General features: G+C 45.0%; 2 protein-coding genes across 2 annotated transcripts in view; both read right to left on the bottom strand.

The window, feature by feature from the left end:
* LOC136632018 (NACHT, LRR and PYD domains-containing protein 3-like) overlaps positions 1–24,928 on the bottom strand; it is a 1,080,175-nt gene that overhangs the window by 773,635 nt on the left and 281,612 nt on the right. The gene's annotated exons all lie outside the window — the stretch shown is intronic.
* Positions 8,108–24,928, bottom strand: part of LOC136632017 (NACHT, LRR and PYD domains-containing protein 12-like) — a 242,528-nt gene continuing 225,707 nt past the window's right edge. The window contains exon 13 of the mRNA XM_066606553.1: positions 8,108–8,382. Coding sequence (XP_066462650.1) covers positions 8,283–8,382 — 100 coding nt within the window. The 3' untranslated portion in view covers positions 8,108–8,282. The remainder of the gene's footprint in view (positions 8,383–24,928) is intronic.

The following is a 24,928-nucleotide window of genomic DNA, read 5'->3' as shown; positions in this document are numbered from 1 at the left end:
GTGAGACAGCGGACTGGGACCGCGCACACGTCAGGCTCCCCTTTGACGAAATTCCAGTTTGGGGCAGTCATGCGCACATGCTTGTCAAAGTTAGGTTTCGAGCCAGATGAGTTCGGCACTCACTCCTTTAGGATTGGCGCAGCGACGTCAGCTTTTGCTTGTGGTTTAAAATGGAAAGAGGTAAAAAGGGTAGGTCGTTGGAGGTCGGAGGCGTACAGGTCGTACGTCCGACCGGATCTGAGAGTGTTATGATAAACCCCAAAGCTAGTTTGGATCGTGTAGTGTTTCTTTTGTTTCCTCTTTGCAGAATCGGGCTGGACAGTTTGGGTGGTCGGACACTCGTATGTCTATTGGGCCGAGAAAAGAGCGGGGTCCAGGCCCATTGGCGCGAACTTAGGAATAAAGGACGCGCAAGTGAGATGGCATGGCATCAGGGGTCTGCAATGGGCCAGGCTGCTCCATGAAATCTTGTGTATCAGCAGATGGTCTCCGGAAAAGGTGGTGCTGGTGATTCATGCCGGAGGAAATGATTTGGGAAGGGTGAAAATGGCATTAATGAAGGAGGATATGGTACGTTTTAAAAAGTTTTTAAAAAAAGTTATATTAGTATGGTCTGATATTGTGGCTAGGAGATTTTGGGGGGAAGCAAGGGATGCAGAAGCTATCCAGAGGGTGAGGAGAAGCATTAATTTCAAAATGTCAAAATTCGTACAATCGCTAGGTGGGGTAGCTATTAGACATTGGGAGTTAGAAAGGAGGGAGCCAGGGATGATGAGGTGCGACGGGGTTCACCTCAGCGATATAGGAATGGATACATTCCTTTCGGGGTTGCAGAATGGGGTGGAGGCGGCTCTTTCGCTGGCATGTGGGGGGCGGAATGCAGCGTAGGGTTACGCTGCATCCTTCTTGGCGGTAAATTGGACTTTTTATGCCAGCTGGGGAATGTAAGGCGTTTACAGGCCATTATGGGCTTTCTCACGCTTGTTTACAGTTATTGGACTATCAGCAAGTTTAACAAGACGTTTTGTAGGCATGTGAAGAAATAGAAGTTAAGGAAAGTTAAATGTTCTGGTTACAAATTTAAATAAAGCTGTGGCCTTCCCACAAAAAATGTATGCCAGCAATACTCATGGTTATTGTCATTATTATGTGGGGAGCAAGTAAAAAGGGGTGGGGAAGTCCCCCCAGTCTAGGAAGCAACAAAGCAAATAGCGAAGGGGCTAGGGACTAGGGGGCGTGAGGGGCAGGAAAGGGTTAACAAAGAAGCGATCAGGGTAGGAGGGACTTGCAGTGGAGGAAGAGGAGAGAGGAAGAGGAGGAGTCGGCAGTCCACGTGGAGGAGAAGAAGGGAGAAGATGCCCACCCGCCCGCCCTCTGAGCTGAGGGAGAGGGGGGGTTTGTTTGGAGGCTAAGTGGCATGTCGTTATGGTCATTGAAGTTGTCACAGCTGTTGGTGGTAAATTGGGCTTTCCATGCCAGCTGGGGAATGTAAGGCGTTTACAGGCCATTATGGGCTGCCTCACGCTTGTTTACAGTTATTGGACTATCAGCAAGTTTAACAAGACGTTTTGTAGGCCTGGGAAGAAATAGAAGTTAAGGAAAGTTAAATGTTCTGGTTACAAATTTAAATAAAGCTGTGGCCTTCCCACAAAAATTTATGCCAGCAATACTCATGGTTATTGTCATTATTATGTGGGGAGCAAGTTAAAAGGGGTGGGGAAGTCCCCCCAGTCCCTCCCCTTCTGCCACATTCATAGCCAGCCTAGTCCACATGCGGGCAATAGGTATGACACACCTGCTTTAAGTTCTGAGTCTGTAAAATTGAGAGGTAGCAGCTAGCTACCAAGGACCTGCATTGTGTGCCCTCTGATGGATGACCTCTAAGCACATGGCACATATGTGTGATTCCGCATTGGTAAAGGGTGGTCCCTTCATGACCCACAGAGGCACGTTACCTTTTATCTGCCAATTCTCCAAAATTGGAACAGTGGAGTCACACAGTTGCTGCCTTGCTTTGGATTGTGAGGTGGATCCTTATTTGGCAGGTAAAAGCTTAAGGATCAGAAGCGCATGCAGAGACGAGTAGTGGCTGAAAGCAGTCTTCATGGTGGTCTGGGCTCAGATAGAGAAGAAAAAAAGGATGTCACCCCATCAATGTATAGAACTGGTATCTGGCTATTATTTAGAGGTTTACTAGGTTTTCAGGTCCAGGTGCTGGAACATGGGGTTATAATATTGGACCTTACAAAGGAGACCTGGACTGAGAAAGAAAAGTATAACTAGCCATTTTCATTTTCTTTATATTTAATACACAAAGATACAGAATGTAGACTTATAATGTGAATACAGCGTATCTGTGTGTATTGTAGGTATATTTTGTACTTCTGTGATGTGAGTACAGTATATTAGTGCATACATGTAAGGCAGACGGGCTAGCTATCCTCTCCCTCACCTCTCTGCCTTTGGGGGCCCTGTTCGATTTTGGTGTTCCCCCTGTTTTCCATGTGGTGGGTCATCTTGTGTACCCCATCAGGCTACAATCAGATCACAGCGCTGGGACTGGTGAAGGAGCTGGAGGACTGTACTAGTTTCTATGGTGATGACACTCATTGAGGGTCCAAAGCCAACATTGCAGAAATGGCAGGAGGAGCTCTGCTCTCGACCTTAGGAAATACATTTTGCCATTATTTAGTGGCACACCGCTAAGACTTCAAGAGTATTGGCATCCCAGATGACTTATAAGGGATATAAGCAAAGCACTGGGAGAAGAAGGGGATGTCGGTGGGCTTGACAGGAGACTCAGAAGCGGCAGAGATTCCTTTCTTAGGCGAAGCATTTTGGGTGCCAGTATAAGATTGAAATGCGTTGCCCTGGCTTCTCTTCTTGTTGCCACCACTATGCTACATCATAGAACACTGTCTTTCTTTCCATTGCACTTATAAGGGAACTAGCTGATATACCCGGCCTTGCCAGAGTTAATTTGATACAGGTGTTTATGTGTTGTTTTCACTGAAAATTTTATAAGGTCAAAGTTACTTTAGATTAACCGAGGAATAAAATATGTATACACATAGAGGAGCGTTAGATTCTGCTCAGGCTGCATGTACGGATGTCCCTCTGCAGAATGTGTCACCCCTCAAACTCGCCTCACACTTGTACGACACCGAGAAGTTACATTAAATAGGGGTGCACTTACTTTAGCACTTAGCATTAAATAACCGAGTTGTGACGCCTTTGCATTTCCTATTTAGGACCTAAAGAATGGTTGTGCCAAATTGAAAGCGCTGCGGAATAAGTTGGCGCTATACAAATAAAGATTATTATTATTATTATTTCATGTTTGTACAACACATGGGAGTTAAAGAATTAGATTTGGTACATTACACAGGGGTGGCAATACTTTTGCAATTAGCATTGAATTCTCGAGTTGTGACCCCTTTACTTTTCCTGTTTAGAACCTAAAGAATGCTGCTGACGAATTTCATATTTGTACGACATCGGGAAGTTAGAGAATTAGATTTGGTACATTACACAGGGGTGCCAATACTTGGCCACGAGGAGTCTTTGATATAAGATCACTAGGCTTTAGTAAATTATGAAGATTATTAAACAGATGGTGGCTGGAGGATTTAGGGGAGTTCTATACTTTAGTATTTGATCTTGTGGATGGTCTGATGGTAAGTTTATATGAGATCACTAGATACAAGGTTCATGCCTTGTTTTTTTTTTTTTGCTCCCCCTGAGGACGTCACAAGGCTAAACATGTCGGGGTGGCTATAGGTTAGATTTTAATAGGGTTTTGGTGGTGCTGATTTATTAATTTCCACATTTTAGAAGTTCACCATCCAGGCCTATGCTTTAGTGTGTATATACACAATTACACACATGATACTGATTGATGACTGCTGGTAACATTTAATTTACTACCAACATTTGCCCCTTTATATTAAATATTATTTTGATGTTATCTTTTTTTTTTTGTTTTTTTAAATCCAATTTTTTATTAACAATTTTTTACCATCATCGCTGGGGTCGAAGAGGGAGTCACCATTTCCGCTAGGGCCACCGTGGGCGGTCACTATTACCGCTAAAGTTGCTGTGGGGGGGGCACTGTTACCGCTAGGGCCGCCACGTGGGGGAGGTGGGGCACTGGGTGTGTGTCACTGTTACCGCTAGGGCCACCATGGGGGGGGGGGGGTCAGCTTTATCACTGGGGCCACCGGGGGGAAAGGGAAGGGTGTCACCGCTACCGCTGGGGCCAATGGGTTTGTGTTACTGTTACCGCTGGGGCCCCTGGGGGGTGTCACCGTTACCGCTTGGATCGCCGTGCTAGTCACTATTACCGCTGGGGTATGTTTACACGTGATGGAAATTTCTGTCGCAAATTCTGCAGCATTTCTGCATCTATAAAGCAGTCAAAAAACTACACACTGTGTATTTTGAAACAGCCTTGTCCTTTTTAGAACGACGGGGTTAAAATCATATGTCGTGATAAGCCCCTCCCCCTAAAGTGTTGGCACTTCGCAATAAATAAGTGGGTTTTGGTTTGCTGTTTGGGCACTGGGTCTCAGCCCCTGTCTCTCCCCTCTCATTGCAAATAGTAGCGAGGGGCGGAGAGGGGGCGGGAGCTCAGTGCACTGCTCCCGGCTCTTCCAGCCTTCTTCCCCTGCAGAGAGGGACACCGTATATAGGCCGGGCGTGAAAACCCGGCCGATATACGGACGTCTGAATAAGCCCTTAGGTCTACTAGATTTGTATTTTGTAAGGAACTCTAATGGCATTAGAGACATGCATTTTCTGCAAGAGGTGAAGGGGCTGCTGGGGTCGCAGGGTCTGCAAATTTTTGTCTTTTTTGAATAATAAATGACAAAAAAAATTATATTACATTTTAGGGGATATTACCCATGGGTATGTTTTGCCTTTGGCAGTTAGAATTGTGTTTATATAACGTGGAGTTATCCTAGGATAACTTCATAATATATTGCAAGGTTCATGCCCTGGATGCCAGGCTATCAATTACAAGCCATGAAGGCAGTCAGGGCACATACTTCATCCTGACCACTATCATTTTTAGCATGGTGATGTAGTGTCATGTCTGCACCACAATCATAGTGCGACGGTTCATGTGATCACTTGTCGGGCACTTGGGCACCCATTTTGAGTGTATGATAACATGGGGAGCAGTCAGACTTAGACCACCATCTTTTTTACATAACACAGGTGGCAACACTCCAGGAATTCTTTTTCTTCAAAACCTGGATTCACCAACCTTTTTCAGTGACGTAACAATAGGATTTGTAGGGGTTGAAATTCCACCTGGACTCATAAGCCGGGGGGGGGCCAAGGTCCCCCTCATCAGTAACATGGCTGGGTTCACTCCAGGGGTGTGGCAGATTTTCTTTATCCTCTCTTACACCTTGTGACTTGGAGTGAATGTAATAACAATGACATATAAGTTTCCATACACTGCACTTTCCTGTATGGAAGCCTCACATAAGCTTGCAAATGTCAAACAATGCGCTGCCTTCTTCCTGTCACTGCAAGGAAGCTGTTGTCTGTTGTAAATCCCTCAGTGTATAATGTGCCCCCCCTCACAGCCCTGCTATATGTGCTATACATGCCACAGGCCATGGAAAGTTTACATTTAGTAACATTTAATCTCCTGTTTTCACTGCAGTGTGAGGAGCTTGTCACCATTCAGCAGTGAAAGGGCTAAAGTGCAATGCTTTCCTGTAAGCGCTAACCCTATTATTAGTGGAGTTGGTAGCATATGTGGGGGGGGGGGGGGGGGTGTATGTTAGTACAAAGGGACCAGCGACCATTAGTCTGTTACTACATCCCTGAGTCTTCTATTGCTTCACTTTAGCAGATCAGAGAAATGTTTTTACTGTATTAGACTTGACACAGTGTATGGCATTAAATAAACACCTGACCGCCTGGCCACTAACTACACATTAGCATTACCCACACTATCAGGGCTAATGCCACAACTTTACAATCCAACAGCCCATATCATCAAGTTGTCCACCCATGTCATGTTTCTTGGCAAGCAGCGTCCATCTCTATATCACCAAGCCCCAATGGACATACAAACTCAGCAGTTTTTCTCACGGAGGCATACCCTTCCTAACATGCAGATCCATCCTTTCCCTACCTTTTTTTTTCCATTTTCGCCCCCCCCCCCCCCCCCCACTCCACCCTTTAAAAAAATCGTGACTCCTTTATTTGTCCATCGACGTCACTGTATGAGGGCTTTTTTTTTGCGGTATGAGTTGTATTTTTTAATGGTACTATTTAATGTACCATAGAATTTTAAAAAAGTTTTTCAGTACATCATAAGTGGAGTAAAATGAAAAACAAAACAAAACAGATATTCTACCATCTTTCAGTGCGACTTGTTTCAACAGTGCAAAAACTGCAACAAAAATGACATGATAACTTTATTCTATGGGGCAGGACGATTACTACGATACTAAGCTTGTATAGTTTTTTTTTTTGCTGTACTATTTTATTTTTCAAAGATATTTAATTTTTTAAAAATTATTTTCTACCGCCATCTTCTGCACGCAATAAGTTTTTTATTTTTCTGTCAAAGTAGTTGTGTGAGGGGTCACTTCTTGCAGAATGTCCTGTAGTTTATGATGGTGCCATTTCGGAAAAAATCCGACTTTTTCATCACTTTTTATTGCATTTTTATGAGTGAATTTCTGGCACTCTTCTTTTTTTTTTTTTTTCGAACAACGTTCACCAAGCAAGGTAAATAATGCACTACTTTGATAGATCCGACCTTTACGGATGCAGCGATACCACATATGTGTTTTTTTTATTACAATTTAGATCTTATTATAGATATGGCAAAAGGGGAGTGATTTAAACTTTTTTTTTTTAAACAATTATTAAAACTTCACTGATCTGATTTTTACTTTTTTAATCACTCCTGCAGTATGATGGAATGCCTTAGCATTGCATCATACTGCGATTTGACAGGCAGCCTATTAAGCCACCCCATGGAGATGCTTGATAAGCAGTCTGCCAAGGCAGCCCTGGGGCCTTTCAGAAGGCCCCTGGCTGCAATGACACCCATACGGCTCCCTGTGATCTCATGCAGGCAGACCGTATGGGACCCTTGAACATAGTTCGGGGCATTTAAAAGGTTAAAAGCCGCGATTGGGCGCGTGGCCGATTGCAGCTGTTGCCTGCGGGTATTAGCTGTAATAAACAGCTGACGCCCACCCTGAATGAAAAGAGGTCGCCCTGCTATCTTTTTTTATTCATACTTCAACCCCGCAGGACGTAAATTTTCATTCTATAGCGGGAAGGGGTTAAACTAGTGTGCCATCAAGCCCCTATTGGCCACTCATACAACTGATCTACAAGGGGATATAAACCGTTTTAAACTATTTCTGCCTCATCCTTTCCATTTTACATATCAGCCACTGAACTCTGTGTATGCACAATAGAGGACACTGCCATGTCACTTCTGGTAATCCAGTGACAGATCACATGTTCACCAGTATGACATCATGTGTCACGTCAGGAAGAAGTTGAAAAAAGTAACATGGAAATAAGAAAAACAATGTGGCACGTCAACCAGAGATTACACTGTCTGCAACGTTTAAGGCCTCATGTCCACGGGCAAAAGAAGAATTAAAATCCGCAGCGGATTTTAACTCTTCTCCTGCCCGCGGATCCGCATCCCATAGGGATGCATTGACCACCCGCAGGTAGATAAATACCCGCGGATGGTCAATAAAAGTGATTTTAAAAAAAATGGAGCATGAAAAAATCTGGACCATGCTCCATTTTCGTGCGGGTCTCCCGCGGGGACGGCTCCCGCAGGCTTCTATTGAAGCCTAGGGAAGCCGTCCGGATCCGCGGGAGACAAAAATCAGAATTTACTCACCCGCTCCGGATCTTTCCTTCACCGCGGCTCCATCTTCTCTCCGTCGCGGCCGGATCTTTTTTCTTCGGGCCGGCGCATGCGCGGGGCACGCAACCGACATGCCCTGCGCATCCACCGGGCCGAAGAAAGAAGATCCGACCGCGACGGAGAGAAGATGAAGCCGCGGCGAAGGGAAGATCCGGAGCGGGCGAGAGGTGAGTTAATTCTTATTTTTATGCCTCATGTCCGCAGGGCAGGAGGGACTCGCTACGGATTCTCCATGGAGAATCCGGAGCGGGCCTGATTTTCCCCGTGGACATGAGGCCTAAGAGTTTTACTGCACATGCGAGCAATATCAAGCATTGAAAGTTGTTTTGTAGGACCACAGGGAGAAATCCAGCTAGAAGAAATCTGTGTAACTTATCTTCAGATTTGGTTTGCACGTTTCCAGTTTTTGTAGTTCTTCCTTCTCCTCCGTAGACAATGCATCGCAATTCACACTAGAACAAAACCCAAAAACTCCAGCATCAATAATAAAGCAGCCTTAAAAATTAATGACCCACCGCCCTGCAGCCAATCAATCATTCAGGGATCATTCATATAACTGATCCCACCAACAACGTTGATGATTAACCTCTTCAGGACCGTAAAACAATTATGAACATCCTGTGGTCCTGAAGTGTGTCTGAAGCAGGCGCAGAAGCCGAGTCCGCTGCACATCCAAAGTTTCTGACAGCTGATGGTAATTGCTGCCATCAGAGTTAGTGCTAATCACAGCAGTTAACTGCTTATGGGATGCCAAAAAAGCTGACCGCTCATTTAAACAGTCAGTGGGAATAGGATTCATAGGAATCCTCTTACTCTATCCCATCAGCACCCCCTGCAGCATAATCAAAGTGTATCAATGGGCTAGCATGGCTGCCCAGAGCCTACTGAAGCTTCCGAGAGCTGCTATGCATAGATGATCAAGCCTTGCCCATGGCAACATCAAAAATCACTATATACTGCAATACTGAAATATTGCAGTATCTAGTACAACTACAAGTGTAATGTAGGAACAAAATTAGAGTGTAAAAATTTTTTTTATAGTCTTTTTAACAATTAAAAAAACATTAAAAGTAAAAAAACAAACCATTTTTATTCTTCCTACCAATAAACTAAACTATAAAAAAAACATACATTCAATATCACTGTGTACATAAAATTCTGGATTATTAAAATATTACAATATTTACAGTGAAGGCCATTGAAAAAACAAGACTGAAAAATACTAGAATTCCGGGGATAGGGAAAAAGGGGTTTGAATCCCAGCCCCCCAAAAAATCCAATATAGCAAATGCTGTGGCAGGATTGGAGGGGCGCAGGTTTAGGGAGCGAGCACTGGAACTTTGGTGTCTGCCTGTAGAGCGCGCATGGACCCCCACCTCCTCTCAAAGAGCAGCAGGAGAGAGAGCATGGTGGGCCATGAATGGATGATGGCAAAACACCCGGCCACAGCCCCAGCAGCAGGTGAGCAAGGTGGGCAACAGTGTTACGCTGCAACATGTAGATTTTGAATGTTGCCTTTTTTGTAAGCTGCAGTAACCATTTTACATTATGGCTCACCGGGTTTATTTCCCAGGAATTCCACCAATTATAGTCCACGCCTAAAAACCAAGCTAACGCCACATGGATGAGGTTTGGAAAATTAAAGCATCTTTCTTAGAGGGAATCTCTTTCTTAGGGCTATTTCAGACGACCGTATATCGGCCGTGTATTCACGCTGGCCGATATAAGGCGTCTCTCTCTGCAGGGGGAGGAAGCTGGAAGAGCCAGGAGCAGTGCTCTGAGCTCCCGCCCCCTCTCTGCCTCCTCTCCACCCCCTCTCCGGCCCTCTGCACTATTTGCAATGAGAGGAGGCGGGACGGGGAGAGGCTAAGCCACCCGAATTAGCTCCGCACCCCGTTCCCGCCTCCCCTCATTGCAAATAGTGCAGAGGGGTGGAGAGGGGGTGGAGAGTTGACAGAGAGGGGGCAGGAGCTCAGAGCACTGCTCCTGGGTCTTCCAGCCTCCTCCCCCTGCAGAGAGAGACGCCGTATATTGGCCGGCGTGAATACGCGGCCAATATACGGTCGTCTGAAATAGCCCTTAGAGGGAATCTTTTTCTTAGGCCTCCTTCACACGGGCGACACCGCATCACTGTGAGAAAATCGCAGCAATATTGCATCGCTGCACTCTATGAAATCGCTGCAATTTTCTCGCAGCAATACCGCGATTTTGTAGCGCTACAAAGTAGCAAGTGACGCTACAAAATCACGCGACTTTGTAGCATCTGCTACTGTTAAAGTTGCACCACATCGCATGCAAACCGCGTTTTCGTGCGATGCGATACAACAGAGAGGAAGGCCCCATAGAGAAACATGGGCTACAAAACCTAGTGTGTCGTGGGCATATAGCCGGACCTGTGAGGTTTGTGTGTCGTTTTGTAGCATGCTACAAAATATCTCATATCTGAAGGAACCCATAGGATACCATGGGCTTCTCATACATGCGATTTGTAGCATCGTAGCAATGCTACAAAATCGCGCGACTTTGTCGCCCGTGTGAAGGAGGCCTTAGAGAGAGTTAATCCTTTGACTGTTAGAGAGCATTGCTTTACACTATAAATTGGTGTGAAATCCGCCAAAATCTGCTACGTACGAAAGCAACGTAAGACATGCAAATTGCCAGTTTTGAAAACGATGTATTAGTATTAGATTTAGGCTAAAGAAATGAGCGTATAAAAACTCATCCGTGTTGCATTTGCAAAAAACTGATGTTTTTCATCTGTGTGCAGTTTTGCAGGTAATCTGTGTGTCTGTTTTTCATATTGGCAAAAAATAAATAAAATGAAATGTCTCATCCTGTACATGTATAACTTGTATCCCCACATGTCTCATCCTGTACATGTATAACTTGTATCCCCACATGTCTCATCCTGTACATGTATAACTTGTATCCCCACATGTCTCAGCCTGTACATGTATAACTTGTGCCCCCACATGTCTCATCCTGCACATGTATAACTTGTGCCCCCACATGTCTCATCCTGTACATGTATAACTTGTATCCCCACATGTCTCATGCTGCACACGTCTCTTAGACTCACCGTAATTCCTCTATCCTGCAGGCTGGGTTGGACAGAGCGTCTATTAATTCCCTTAGGTGAGGACCAAACAGATATTTCTCAGACAGGTCAAATATCTGCAGGGATTGTTTTTTTTTTATTCCAGATGCCAACTGGGTGCTAGATGTGTTTGGTAGATTATTACCACCGGACCTGTAAGAGTAAGAAGATGAGATGAGGGTGACATTTCCACAGAGCGTTAGTATAACATCTGTACATGGTGAATGGAGAAATATCCACAGCTGTTAGTAACATCCATAAGTGTCATCACTAGAAGCTGCCTCGTGTGCGGTGGATGTCAGGAATGGCGGCAGCTATATGATATGTCCACTGACACCTAATCCATGATCTAGAAATACAGAATTCCTGAGTAATGTCCTCACTTTATGGCATGTCATAAATCAGTGATTATTGCAGCACATGGATGTACAATACTCACACCGCTGACATAAGGTCCTCCATCCAGCTTTATGAGTGGCTGAGAACTCTCCTTTCTCCACTATGTATTGTAGCCTCAGTCTGCGGCTCCTGTGTCCTTCATTCACCTCCGGTTATTATTATTACAGGTCACTATAAATGAGCAAGCACCAAAATGCTCGGGTGCTTGTTACTTGAGCCGAGCTTTTTGTAATCCTCAAGAGATCGTTTCGAGTAATGAACCCATTGAAGTCAATGGGAGACTCGAGCATTTTTCAAGGTGACCCATGCTCTGCATAGGGAAGGGTGTGTGATTCAACTGAAAACATCAGAAAGTGATGGAAACACCACAGAAATGGATAGGGAACAGTAGGGGCAGCATGTATGGATGCATCTGAGGCTCCCAGGTCGCACTATTAAGCCAAATTGTGGGCAAGAGCCTGGTGGTCACCCCCCTAACAATTTAGTTGGGCCAGACCATAATCAGCAAGGCACACGCGCTGGCACATCTTAGCTAAGCACCACACTTGGTGGAACAAAGGCCAATCACTGCCTGCGGGTGACACCACTGCCTCTTCTCCTGTGTTACATGCTGGCATTGCTGTCCAATCCCCCCCAGGACACAGGCACGAGCCTGCGTCCACAGCGTACTGAAATTATTCCCAGCCCACATCCAGCTGTCCCCATCCCAGACAGGATAAGGCACACCCCTTTGCCTACTCAGTATGCCACAGCATACTGAATTTTTTCCTGCACAGTGTTCAGCTGTCCTCATGCCACACGGTCGCTTGATAGCCACACCACCCTCATGTCTATTTATAAGTGCATATTGAATGAGGAGGAACCGTAGGCACATACTGCAGAGGGTTGGCAGGGCCTGGCAGCAACCCTCTTTGAAATTGTGGGCGATAGCCCACAATACTGATGAGAATTGCTGATAAATTAACATATAATCCTAATTCCAATCCCATGCCACCTCTCTCACAAAATTTCATGAGCCACAAACCTGGGCATAAAGGGGACTCAGGTGCCAGTACTTCTACACATCTCCACAATTCAACAACCCATTCTAAAACAAAAGATTTTTTTACCCAGAGTGCAGGTGAAACCCTGAAACATTTCTTTACCAAGAGTATAGGTGCACTCTTGAAAGATTTGCTTACCAAGAGATGCAGGTAAACACCTGAAAGATTTTTTGAGCGACAGCTCGTACTTGCTTAATGGGATTCAGGTGGCAGTCCACCGACAGGCAAGCTACCGCCTGTCTCAGCCCTTGTCTCTTCCCGAGGGGCTTGTTAACCACTGCCGCTGGGAAAGACAGCATGAACTGTAAAGAACTTAGTGGCCAAAGATGGACACCCCGCTGGGATACATTTCAGTACGCCATGTGACGCTTTTAAAATTGTGCTTCATAGCTGACAAATCGCTGACAAATTAATGTATGATTGTAAGTACCATCCCATGCCACCTCCATCGCAGCATTTCATTAGCCACCAACGCCAGCATAGGGGGGACTCCAAGGTCAGTACTTCTACATCTTTAATGAAGAAAACAACCCATTTTAAAAAGAAGGCTTTTTTTTTACCAAGATTGCAGGTGAGAACCTGAAAGATTTTTTGAGCAAGAGTGCAGGGTATTTGTTTACCAGGAGTATAGGTGAACCCCTGAAAGATTTGTTTACCAAGAGTATAGGCAAACCCCTGAAACATTTGTTTACCAAGAGTACAGGCGAACCACAAAAAAATTTGTGTACCGAGAGTATAGGCAAACCCCTGAAAAATTTGTGTACCAAGAGTATAGGCGAACCCCTGAAAGATTTGTTTAACATAGAGCTCGTACTTTCTTAATGGGATCCTGGTGGCTGTCCACCGACAGGCAAGCTACTGCCTGTCCCTGCCCCAGACTCTCCCCGAGGGGCTTTTTAACCAGTGCCCCAGGAAAAGATAGCATGTACTATGAAGAAATTAGAGTGGCCAAACCAGGACAATTCATTCTGTCTCGGTGTCAGATTGCTGGACACTGCACTGGGATACATATGTGGACTCTGTGGGTGTATGAAGCTGCAACCAGCACACTTGCTGAACTTTAGTGGTGAACCTCTTCAAAATTGGGGTCGAGAACCTGGAGGCGGCCATCAGAAAAAATCGTTTTGAAAGAGCCTGGAGGCAGCCCTCCAAAAAAATAGTTTTTACAGAGCCTTTTGGCCCTCTGAAGAATTTGCTGTTCAGCGTGCTGACATGCTGGTTTGGAAAGAGGAGGAGAAGTAAGATCAGAGAATGATAGACTAAGCTACTTCCACCCTTTTTGGGGTGATAGAGGATGCATGGTTCTCCAGCTTAAAGATACTTTATGTTAAAGGGGTTGTCTCGAGGAAGCAGTGAATTTTTTTTTTTTTGCCCAGTCCCCCTTATTAAGCATACATTACTAATCACCCATGTAAATGACTTTTCTAGCCGGTTTCTACTTACAGTTCCAGCGTTTCAGAAACTTATAAAAAGTTTCCCCAAGATGGCCGCCGGCTCTTTTCCCGTCGCTTGCTGTAGCCCGACGTGCGCGCTCCCGAGACGCTACCCCAGCTGTGTCTCCCTGACAACCAGACGCCCCGCAGCCGCCGGCCGGACCCACCGCGGCCGCCAACCACGGCACACGCTCTTGGGCCACAGTCACCCACCGCCAGGCAGCAAGTAACCGGCGCTAGGCCCCGGCTCCCCAGCGCTAGGTCCCGGCTCCCCAGCGCTAGGCCCCGGGGCCCAGCGGTAGGCCCCGGGGCCACAGCGGTAGGCCCCGGGGCCACAGCGGTAGGCCCCGGGGCCACAGCGGTAGGCTCCGGGGCCACAGCGGTAGGCCCTAGGGCCCAGCGGTAGGCTCCGGGGCCACAGCGGTAGGCTCCGGGGACACAGCGGCAGTCCGTCACTCGTCACCCCCGTCAGTCCGTCACCCATCACTTACCTGGGCGGCTGGGCGGCACGGCTGGGCTGGGCGGCTCTGCTGGGCGGCTGGGCGGCACGGCTGGGCGGCTAAAGTTTCTGCACCTTCCTCTAAGAGAGGATGGTAGCAGAATGGCCGCTCCAGCGCGCTCCCGAGAAGCTACAGCTCGTCTGCGCATGCGCAGAAGAGCTGTAGCGACGAGCACACTGAAGCGGCTCGTGCTCAGAGCAGAAGACCGGACTGCGCAAGCGCGTCTAAAAAAGCAAGCCGCCAGCGAAATTAGACGGAACCATGGAGACGAGGACGCTAGCAACGGAGCAGGTAAGTGAATAACTTCTGTATGGCTCATATTTAATGCACGATGTATATTACAAAGTGCATTAATATGGCCATACAGAAGTGTATAACCTCACTTGATTTCGCGAGACAGCCCCTTTGAGCCGCTTTCCACCGGTGAAGAAGAGTAGTCTGGGGAAATCCAGGCTTTGTTCATCTTAATAAGTGTAAGTCTGTCTGCGCTGTTAGTTGATAGGCGGGTACGCTTATACGTGATAATCCCCCCAGCAGCACTAAACACCCTCTCTGATAACACGCTTGCAGCAGGGCAGGCCAGCACCTCCAAGGAGTACAGCGCAAGTTCGTGCCACGTGTCCAGCTTTGACACCCAATAGTTGTATGGAGAAGAGGGATCACGGAGGACGTTGATACAGTCGGCTATATACTACCCCACCATCTTTTTACACTATTCCCTCCTACTCTGCCTAGATTGGGGAGTGGTGACACAGTCTGGCTGGGGTGCCATAAAACTGGCAAAGGCCTTGGAGAGTGTTCCCCTGCCTGCATTGGACATGCTGCCTGTTACCCTCGTCTCCCCTGCTAGTTGGCCCACTTGGTAGGGGGTAGCACGTGAGCGGACCCAGGGTTAGACTCGGTCCCAGCCTCCACCAGGTTAACCCAATGTACTGTTAGGGAGATGTAGTGTCCCTGCCTGTCAGCACTTGTCCACGTGTCAGTGATTAAGTGGACTTTTCCAGAAACAGCGTTGGTGAGGGCACGGTTGATATTCCGTGACACTTGCTGGTGTAGGGCGGAGACGGCACAGTGGGAAAAATAGTGGCAACTGGGGACCGAGTAGCGAGGGATGGCCACCGCCATGAGGTTGCGGAAAGCCTCAGTTTCTACCAGCCTATATGGCAGCATCTCCAGGCTCAGCAGTTTGGAGATATGCACATTTAGCAATTGTGCATACGGGTGGGTGGCTGCATATTTGCGCTTGTGCTCTAATGTTTGAGTTATAGACAGTCAAGGAAGAGAAATATAAGGGTCAAAAGGGTGGCTTTACTTGTATAATTACATAAAGACTATTATACTGGGCTGTCCGCAGCATTCAGAGCTGACAGTCACTAACATATAATGCAGTTTCACACAGAATAGGATTAGATACACAGGGGCCGTGACCTTCCAACTTATTGGCTGACATAGCTGTATGAAGGCTTGGTTTTTGCAGGACAAATTATATATTTAGTGACATCATTTTTGGGTTCATATAATGTACTGTATAACTTATTTTTTTATGGGGATTTGTGAAAAAAAATGAATTCTGCAATTTGTTGGATGGATTTCATCTTTAAAGCCTCATTTAGACAGGCAACATTTTTATGCTTAATAAACACATAAAAAATATTGCGTCTGTTAGAACCTTAAAAAAATAGGACATGCAAGACTAAAATGCACGCATCTAAGGTCCGTGCTGTGTGAAACGATAGAACCTGACCTATCTTTGGTGCTGACGCTCAGAAGAGAAGATTAGAAGTCAATAGGAGTATTTCTGCCAAACAGCAGCGGTGCCGCTACACCCAGAAGCACATTTTAAATGTCCCGCTGTAAACTACTGTTAGTCCCCGTGGGCATTAGGGGGAAGTCATGAGAGTTCAGTTCGTCTCCCTGCAGGTTCCCTTAATCCCCGCGGGGACTAATAGCAGTTTACAGCAGGACATTTAAAATGTGCTTCTGGGCAGCAAGTTTCAAATGTCCCATCGTAAGCAGTGGGGAATTCCTCCAACTCCACTGCTGGCCAATGCCCCAGTAGCAGGGAGCAGTGAGCACTCCCTCCACCTCTCTCTCCAGCATGCTTTGGGATAAAAGCTTTGCTTGTGGCCTCAGAAACGTGCGGTGCCAGACTGGTTGTCCCCCCATTATTCGCCAGCCTTTGAAGAGGGATAGAGTAATGGAGTATTCCGGAAAAAAAAGGGAACCCTATGGCTGGAAGTCGGTCAACGTTTGAGGTAGTACCTGAACACACCATATTGTCTTTGAGATCGATGGCATCTACATAAGGAATGAAACCATTTTGTTCACTCTCCTCAGTGAGGTAACAGGGACATTCTTGCCTCCCTTCATATCTTGGGTCCAGATGGCACTGGAGAATGACAAAGAGGTCAGCCTCCTACAAAACTAAGCTAAAACTGACTAGCTTGGTGCCTGCACGAGGGATTTACCTAGTGGGAGGGGCCAAGACTTTTTCTGTTGCTTAGTGTCCGCCTTCAAGTGACAGCAGCTATACGCATGGTCAAAGCTGTGCCCCCCAATGATATGGATGAGAAAACACTTTACAGGGGCTTTATAAGGGGCTTGTATTTGAGAGATGAACTCTAGTCTTTATATTTCCAATTTTTGGGTATATATATTTAGATTTTTATTCCATTTTTTTCTAGAGATCAGATAAACTGCATTCACTGAGCAGCATAAATAATATTTTAAATAAATTATAAAGGCCAGAATGATTACATCAATACCAAATTTTTGTAGCTTTTTTAGGCAACTTTTTTACACTTTAAAAGTAATATATAACTTTTTTATTTCTACATTCAAAGACCCCTAACATTTTGCTTTTTTTTTATCAACAGTGTTGTGTAAGAGGTTTCTTTTCGCAGAACAAGTTGTACTTTTTAATGGCACTATTTTTTGATAAATGAGACAATTTGTTGATTTTCGATTCCATTTCATATAAGGTAAGATAGGCAAAATTAGCTATTTTTGACAATTTTTTTGTATTTTTTTAAATAATGTACTAACACTTTTCTCTAGTTCATTATGAACACAGCAATACCATATGTGTGTTTTAAAAAAAATCCATAGTAAAAAGGGGAATGGTGAGGTTTTGACATTTTTATTTTTGATACTTCTTTTACTATTTTTTTAATACTGTTTTAACTTTCAATCTGTGTTCCTCTAACTTAATATCACCAATTTTTAATTTATCTAATACATGACTATTAGAGATGAGCGAGCGTACTCGGCCACGCCCCTTTTTCGCCCGAGCACCGCGATTTTCGAGTACTTCCGTACTCGGGCGAAAAGATTCAGGGGGCACCGTGGGTGAGTGGGGGGTTGCAGCGGGGAGTTGGGGGGGAGGGAGAGAGAGCTCCCCCCCTGTTCCCTGCTGCTACCCCCCGCTCTGCCACGCCTCCCCCGGCCCCTGGCACCCCCCGAATCTTTTCACCCGAGTACGGAAGTACTCGAAAATCGCGGTGCTCGATCGAGTAATTACTCGAAACGAGTAGGTTCGCTCATCACTAATGACTATACTTCTGTATAGCAGTGTATTAGCAAGCCTATGAAGCTGAAACAAGGGTTGAGCCTAATAGACCACCACATCTGGCAGAACCAGAGGTTATATCCATGCCTCCAGGTGCCATAGCAACCTATCTAGTCCCTGTGATCACATTGCAAGGTTTTCTCATGGGTGAAGGAGCACTGCTTGTCAGCATTTTACATACTGTGGTGGCACTGACCATGGCATGTAAAGGGTTAAACAGCAGGATTTTATAGTTTCTATGGTCCCTGTTATTAGTGCAAGTGCCAGACTGTCATCTGACAGCTGAGTACCTGTTCTTCATGGCACTGGAGACCCATATCAGAATTCAAATGCAGTGCTGTTAAAAGACAGTGCTGCAGAAAAAAAAGCCCGTTTACAGTTGCTGGGAAAAAAAAGTACGGGCAGTCGATTAAGGATTAAGCACATACTACCCCTGTTTTCAGGGTGCTGTGTTTCCAATAGGTCTCATTTCCTAAGTACATTCCATCTGTCAGGCTAATGTATAAACATGCAGAAGAAAACTCCTTTCTGTGATGTTTCTGGTCATGTGACCTTGGTGTCAGTCTCTGATTTGATACAATGTTTTTTACATAGGTTTCAGGATCTATGTGTCGAACAATGCGACAGAAGATGCATAAGCCTTCTGTTTGGGTATCAGTTTAACCACCTTGGATTTTACTTGATTATTAGTGCAGAATTCTCCCTCATGCCATGAAGCTGCATCATTCCTCTTTGTTCTGTGGTGATGTCCCCTAAGGGAAGCAATGTGGGATATATTGATAACATGGGGTGTATTCAGACTCCGTCATTAGTAAAGCACCAGCTGTAATCACACCATAGACAGAAATGACAGAAGGAGACCAGAGAGATGTCACAAATGACAGTGCAGTCAATGGATTATCTAATTGACATAACAGGCAGGGCATAAAATAGTATAAAGCCCATGTAATCTTCCCATGTTTAATCCTATACATGTACAGCTTGTGTCCCCACATGTCTCATCCTGTACATGTATATCTTGTGCCCCCACACGTCTCATCCTGTACATGTATAACTTGTGCCTCACATGTCTCATCCTGTACATGTATAACTTGTGCCCCCACATGTCTCATCCTGTACATGTATAACTTGTTCCCCCACACGTCTCATCCTGTACATGTATAACTTGTGCCCCACATGTCTCATCCTATACATGTATAATTTGTGCCCCCCTAATGTCTCATCCTATACATGTATAACTTTTACCCCCACGTCTTATCCTGTACATGTAGAACTTGTACCCCACATGTCTCATCCTGTATATGTACAACTTGTGCATTGCATGTCTCATCCTGTAAATGTATAACATGTGCCCCCTGTCTCATCTTGTACATGTATTACTTGTCCCCCACGTCTCATCCTGCACATGTATAACTTGTGGTCTACATGCCTCATCCTGTACATATATAGCTTGTCCCCCATGTCTTATCCTGTACATGTATTACTTGTCCCCCACGTCTCATCCTGTACATGTATAACTTGTCCCCAACGTCTCATCCTGTACATGTATAACTTTTGCTCTACATTTCTCATGCTGCACACATATAACTTGAACTACCCATGTTTCATCCTACACATGTATAACTTGTACCCCACATGTCTCATCCTGTATATGTATAATGGGAACCCTCACATCTCAACTTGTACATGTATAACTTGTACCACCCCGTCTCATCCAGTATATGTATTACTTCTCCCCATGTCTTATCCTGTACATGAATAACTTGTATCCCCCACAGGTCTCATCCTGCACATGTATAACTTGTGCCCCCGCATGTCTCATCCTGTACATGTATAACTTGTGCCCCCCGCATGTCTCATCCTGTACATGTATAACTTGTGCCCCCCACATGTCTCATCCTGCACATGTATAACTTGTGCCCCCCGCATGTCTCATCCTGTACATATATAACTTGTGCCCCCACATGTCTCATCCTGCACATGTATAACTTGTGCCCCCCGCATGTCTCATCCTGTACACGTCTCTTATACTCACTGATATTTCTCTATCAAGAGGTCTGGGTTGGACAGAGTATCCCTCGAGTCAATGTCGTCAAGTATAGGCGGATTCTTATCAGTCAGGTCAAGTATCTTCAGGGACATGTTATTCCTTATAACAGACGCCAACTGGGTGTAGGCCATGCCTGATAGACAATAACGACCCAAACTGTAAGAGTAAGAAGATGAGATAAGGGTGACACATCCAGAGAGTGTTAGCATAACATCTGTACATGGAGAATGTGGATAGAAAACGTCCCTGACTATAACCCCCATAAGTAGTGAAGAAGAGGCTTTGGCAGCAAATAGAGGTGACGTTTCAACCGCAAAGTCTTATTCAAGTTTGAAAAACACCTTGCAGTCAAAACTTTGCTGTATTGTATTGTGATAGGGTAATAAATTCCTTTTACATTTTGCACTTCTATATGCTGCCAAAGCCTCTTCTTCACTACTTGGACTCCTTGAGGGAACAAAGGTTTGGATTCTCTTCTTTTTGGCTGTTGCATAGTATAGCGCAACCCAGTGTTGGTTTCCCACTGGTGCTGCTGGCACAACTTTCTCTCTTTGTATCAGTAACCCCCCATAAGTGTCATCACCATTGGTAAGGAAGTGGAAAGAAAGGGATTAAGTGGAGGAACCCTGGCGTGGAAAAGTCTAAAGTGAGAAACCTGGAGCTTGGTAGCAGGGATAGAATGCAGACGACTCGTGTTCTTTTTTAAGAAGGTGTAGACCACCTACAAAACGTTCGAGATGTAAGGTAAATGTAGGAAATTGCAGACAAAATTTACAAAAAAACATTTTTTTTGGAGAGCTGACTATGGCGCAATCTTCAGACAATGATGACTGTCTTGCCAAAAGAAATATTCATCGCTGAAAGAATCTGTTAAAATATACACTGTTAGGGAAGTGTATTCCCAGCCATTATCGCAAGTTGTCTTGTCAGATCTGACTGTAATTGCCCATTTACATGTAATGATAATTGCTCAAAATTTGTTCATACAAACTAATTTGAGCGATAATCGATCATTGTAAATGTGGGAAAAAAATCGCTATTTCTTTGCAGTTGTTTAGTGTTCATTTTCAGTTAGCAAAAATAAAACCGCTGGGTCACTTCTCATTGTGTATAAACGCTTCCTGCTCGGTGTTTCTCATAGAAAGTGAATGTGCTGAGCGAGAAGCTAGCGATTAGAGATGAGCGAACGTGCTCATTTAGGGCAATTACTTAAACGAGTATCGCTTTTTTCAAGTAACTGCCTATTCGGGGGGCCCGGGGATAAGCTGGGGGTTGCGGGAGGGAGCGGGGGGAGAGAAAGTACTCCTCCTGTTCCCCCCTGTCACCACCCACTCCACGCCACCCCGTTACGCATCTTCTACACAAACTCCTCCTCAGCCTTCCTGAACAGGGGTTAAAAATCAACAGGGCTCACAAATTTCCCCTTCCAAGGTTTCTTAAAGAGAATACTCCTAGAGACATTATCGTCCGCATTCACCATTATAGTACTAAGGAAGCCCTTATGAACACTGCAAGAAAACTAATCATTACCAAGCCCATATGCTGAAATACATCTTTTCATTGACCTTTCCCAAGCCACCATGGAAGCGAGACAGGCTTTTGCAGGAGTAACCTCAGCATTGAAAAGGGCTGGCATTGCTCATAGATGGAGATTCCCTACCAAATCATCACCATAAAAGAAAATACCACACGCTTTTCACAACCCGGATGCAGCCACAGAAGTCCTTAAATCATGGGGTTTATCTACTCAGGTCCCTTCTTCCACTTACTCTACTCCTGGCTTAAAAATCATCAACCTAGGTGCCCCGGGAAGGATCCCATTTTGAAGTGAAACTAACATTCTTAACCTTTTTGCCAGTTAATTCCAAACTCAACTAATTTTTCTTGACACATTGCATGCTTTTTCAGCAAGAGTGAGTGGCCACCTTCTCCGGTGAACTTTTACCCCTAATGCATAAACAGGCGCCAGCTTGTTGGATCTTTTTTTTTGGTCTTTGCTATTCCTTTCACCTTTTCCATAGAAAGTTTCCAATTTCTGGCTTTTCACAGCACATGTTTGTAATATTTCATGGAAAACATGTGTGCATTAATCTCGTTACTATTTCTGGTTCACCACAATTGTTTGTCATATTAACCAAAGAATATATTCTCGTATTACCGCAGCATGGGATTGTAATGTCTGGTGAAATCTTTGCTGGATTCTGTTGCTGTTTTGTTTTAATAGGCATTGTCCAATATTTTAGCTCCCCACATTCCTAGACTCAGCTACCTCTACTACAAGAATGGCTACAAAACTCTTTCACAAATTTGGAAAAAAGTAATTATGCGAGGTTGCTTGACTCTCTTCAAAAAGATATAGATTACCTATCGGAACTAAACCTCACATAGTTCGGCAGAATAAGGATTTATAAAATGAAGATCTTGCCTAAAATTTGGTTTTTTAGGGTGTTGCCGATCACAACCACTAAAACTACTTTAGTTAAACTACAAAAACAACCGTCTAATTTTGTGTGAGCAGGTTAAAAAAAAAAAATCACATTTTGCACTGTCAATTCTAGCCATTCGCTGCAGGAATGGAGGAGCGGACATTCCCAATTTAGAAAAATATTTCAAAACTACGCTTTGAATCAAACTTGATGTTTGGCTAAACAAAGCCAAGAAGTGGGATGGGTGGGTATGGAAAATAGTCTGGCAAAAAATTCAACAGGTAAAATATTATTATATGCGGCATCCTTGGAAGCTATGTTGGGGTCTCCGGAGTTAAAGGTACTAGAAATGAATAGGTCTCCCTCTATGCTAGTTTCATTTGAAGTCTGGAAAGAATTTACACGAAAAGTCGCTATGTATGACCACCTCAGACTTCCCTCTTTGCCCCTTGAAATATTACATTTAAATATCCTGGAACTGGATCTAAAACAGTGGAGGAGAGGTCTGAGAGATATAGCTGATCTGCTATCTAATGATGGTATATTATCTTTTGATGAACTTTGCTCGATATTTAGTGTGTCACAGAATGATATATTTAATTATTCTAGATCTAGAGTGTATCTTTTTTTTTTAAAATCCCTATACATGGTCAAATTTCCTGTGGAAATTGGGGCATGGCCTAACCATCACCAAGAGAAGTTGCACTGCAAGTGGACTCCATTGAATATAACACAAACTGTGTTTTTTTAACTCATACTCCAAGCATTCTAAGCTCTCCAGGCCTCTGTGAGATCTCCAGGGGTCAGACAGCAGGAGAAAAAGACCTTGTGAAGCCGACAGAGGCTCTGAGAGGAACGTTGAGTGTAGGGGCCTAGCAGACACAGTGGTGCTGGTAACAGCAACCCAGAGGGCAACTGTCAATCAGGAACATACCTGAGACCCTACTCACTACTGCAGGACACCAAGCACTCTCCCCTGAAGTGTAAGGCCTCATGTCCACTAGCTAAATGGAATTGCGGAAACCGCAGCGGATTTTGCCCATAGGGAATCATTGGCCATCCGCGGTCCATTAAATTGATTTTTGCCCCCGCGGATGGCATTTTAAAAGAATTGTGTTTTTCACGCACAGGAGAAAAAATGTGGCATGCTCCATTCTGCTGCGGATTCCGCGCGGATCGGCAACATTGCTGTCACATTGATAGCAATGTGTGCGGATATCTGCATGCAAAAAAAATACCATTTAAAACAAATCCGCGCGGAATCCGCCGTGGAAATCCGCGGCAGATTCTGCGCGGATTGTATTTTTCTAGTGGACATGAGGCCTAAGGGAGGGATGAGGAGCTGTCAGACACAGAGGGAACAGGACTGCAAAGCCTCCTCTTGCTGGCAGACCCAGGATCTCTCTTTGCACTCCTGTGCTGTAGTAAAAAAGGAGCAGCACAGATCATCTAAAGAGCCTCTGGTCTATACAGGCTGAACACCAACACACACAGGAGGACTGCAACTTCTCCTGGGAAGGACTGTGCTCCATCACAGTGAGTAGATACCTAACACAGGTTCTCCAGTGACTTTTCCATATATCCACCCATAAATAACCATACAGAGCCATAAAGTCTCACTGTGTCTGGACAAACTTACTACATCAGCACTGATCTCTCCCCAATGATAGGCGGTGGCCCACAAACCTGAAAGTCAATTTAATTACCTAATTTTCAACCTTCCTATACCCACCCAATCGCTGCAACACAGACTGTGACAAAGCCCATTCTACTTGAATTATCAACTAAAGTTTCATAAACATAATGTTCTGATCGCTACCCTGTTTTATGTGCCCTACGCAGGCATGACTGCATGAGCCTGGCAGCACAATGGTTAAAACTGCGAAAGAGAAAGCTCCCTATGCTGCCAGTCAGCAACCTGCATCTAAAAATCAATTGGACCTCAAACGCTACCTGAAAAAAGTAGTGCTCATTCCCCTGCAGGAATATCCAAAAAGAATCCCTCACTCACAACAGAAGAAGAAAATCTCTCTATCAGTCATGGATAGTGATAACGAAGCTGAAATGCGCAGCGAGCATAAGTCAAGTATATCTAAGGACTTCCTCAAAAAAGCTCTTGCACAGGCCATGCAACCAGTCCTTACAGAATTAACTGTCATAGAAACAGAAATACAACATATAGGCAATAGAGTGGAGGATTTAGAAAACACTTGTACAGACCTTGAGCAAACAAATGATCTATCCGCCTGTGTAGCATCACAAAGAGATCAGATTGATAGAGCTCTAACCCTGATAGAGAATCAGGAGAATAGCAGCCGCAGACGAAACATCGGGATCAAAAGCCTACCCGAATCAGTTGCACCAGACGCCCACAGAAACGTGGCGATGTCTTTATTTACAGACCTTCTGGGTGAGGAGAGAGCTCGCTCAGTCATTATCGAGCAAATTCACAGGGCCCTCTGACCTAGGCAAAAAGCAAGTG

The sequence above is a fragment of the Eleutherodactylus coqui genome, chromosome 6 (assembly GCF_035609145.1).
Source record: "Eleutherodactylus coqui strain aEleCoq1 chromosome 6, aEleCoq1.hap1, whole genome shotgun sequence".
Taxonomy (NCBI): domain Eukaryota; kingdom Metazoa; phylum Chordata; class Amphibia; order Anura; family Eleutherodactylidae; genus Eleutherodactylus; species Eleutherodactylus coqui.
This window is presented reverse-complemented; position numbering and strand designations above follow the sequence as displayed.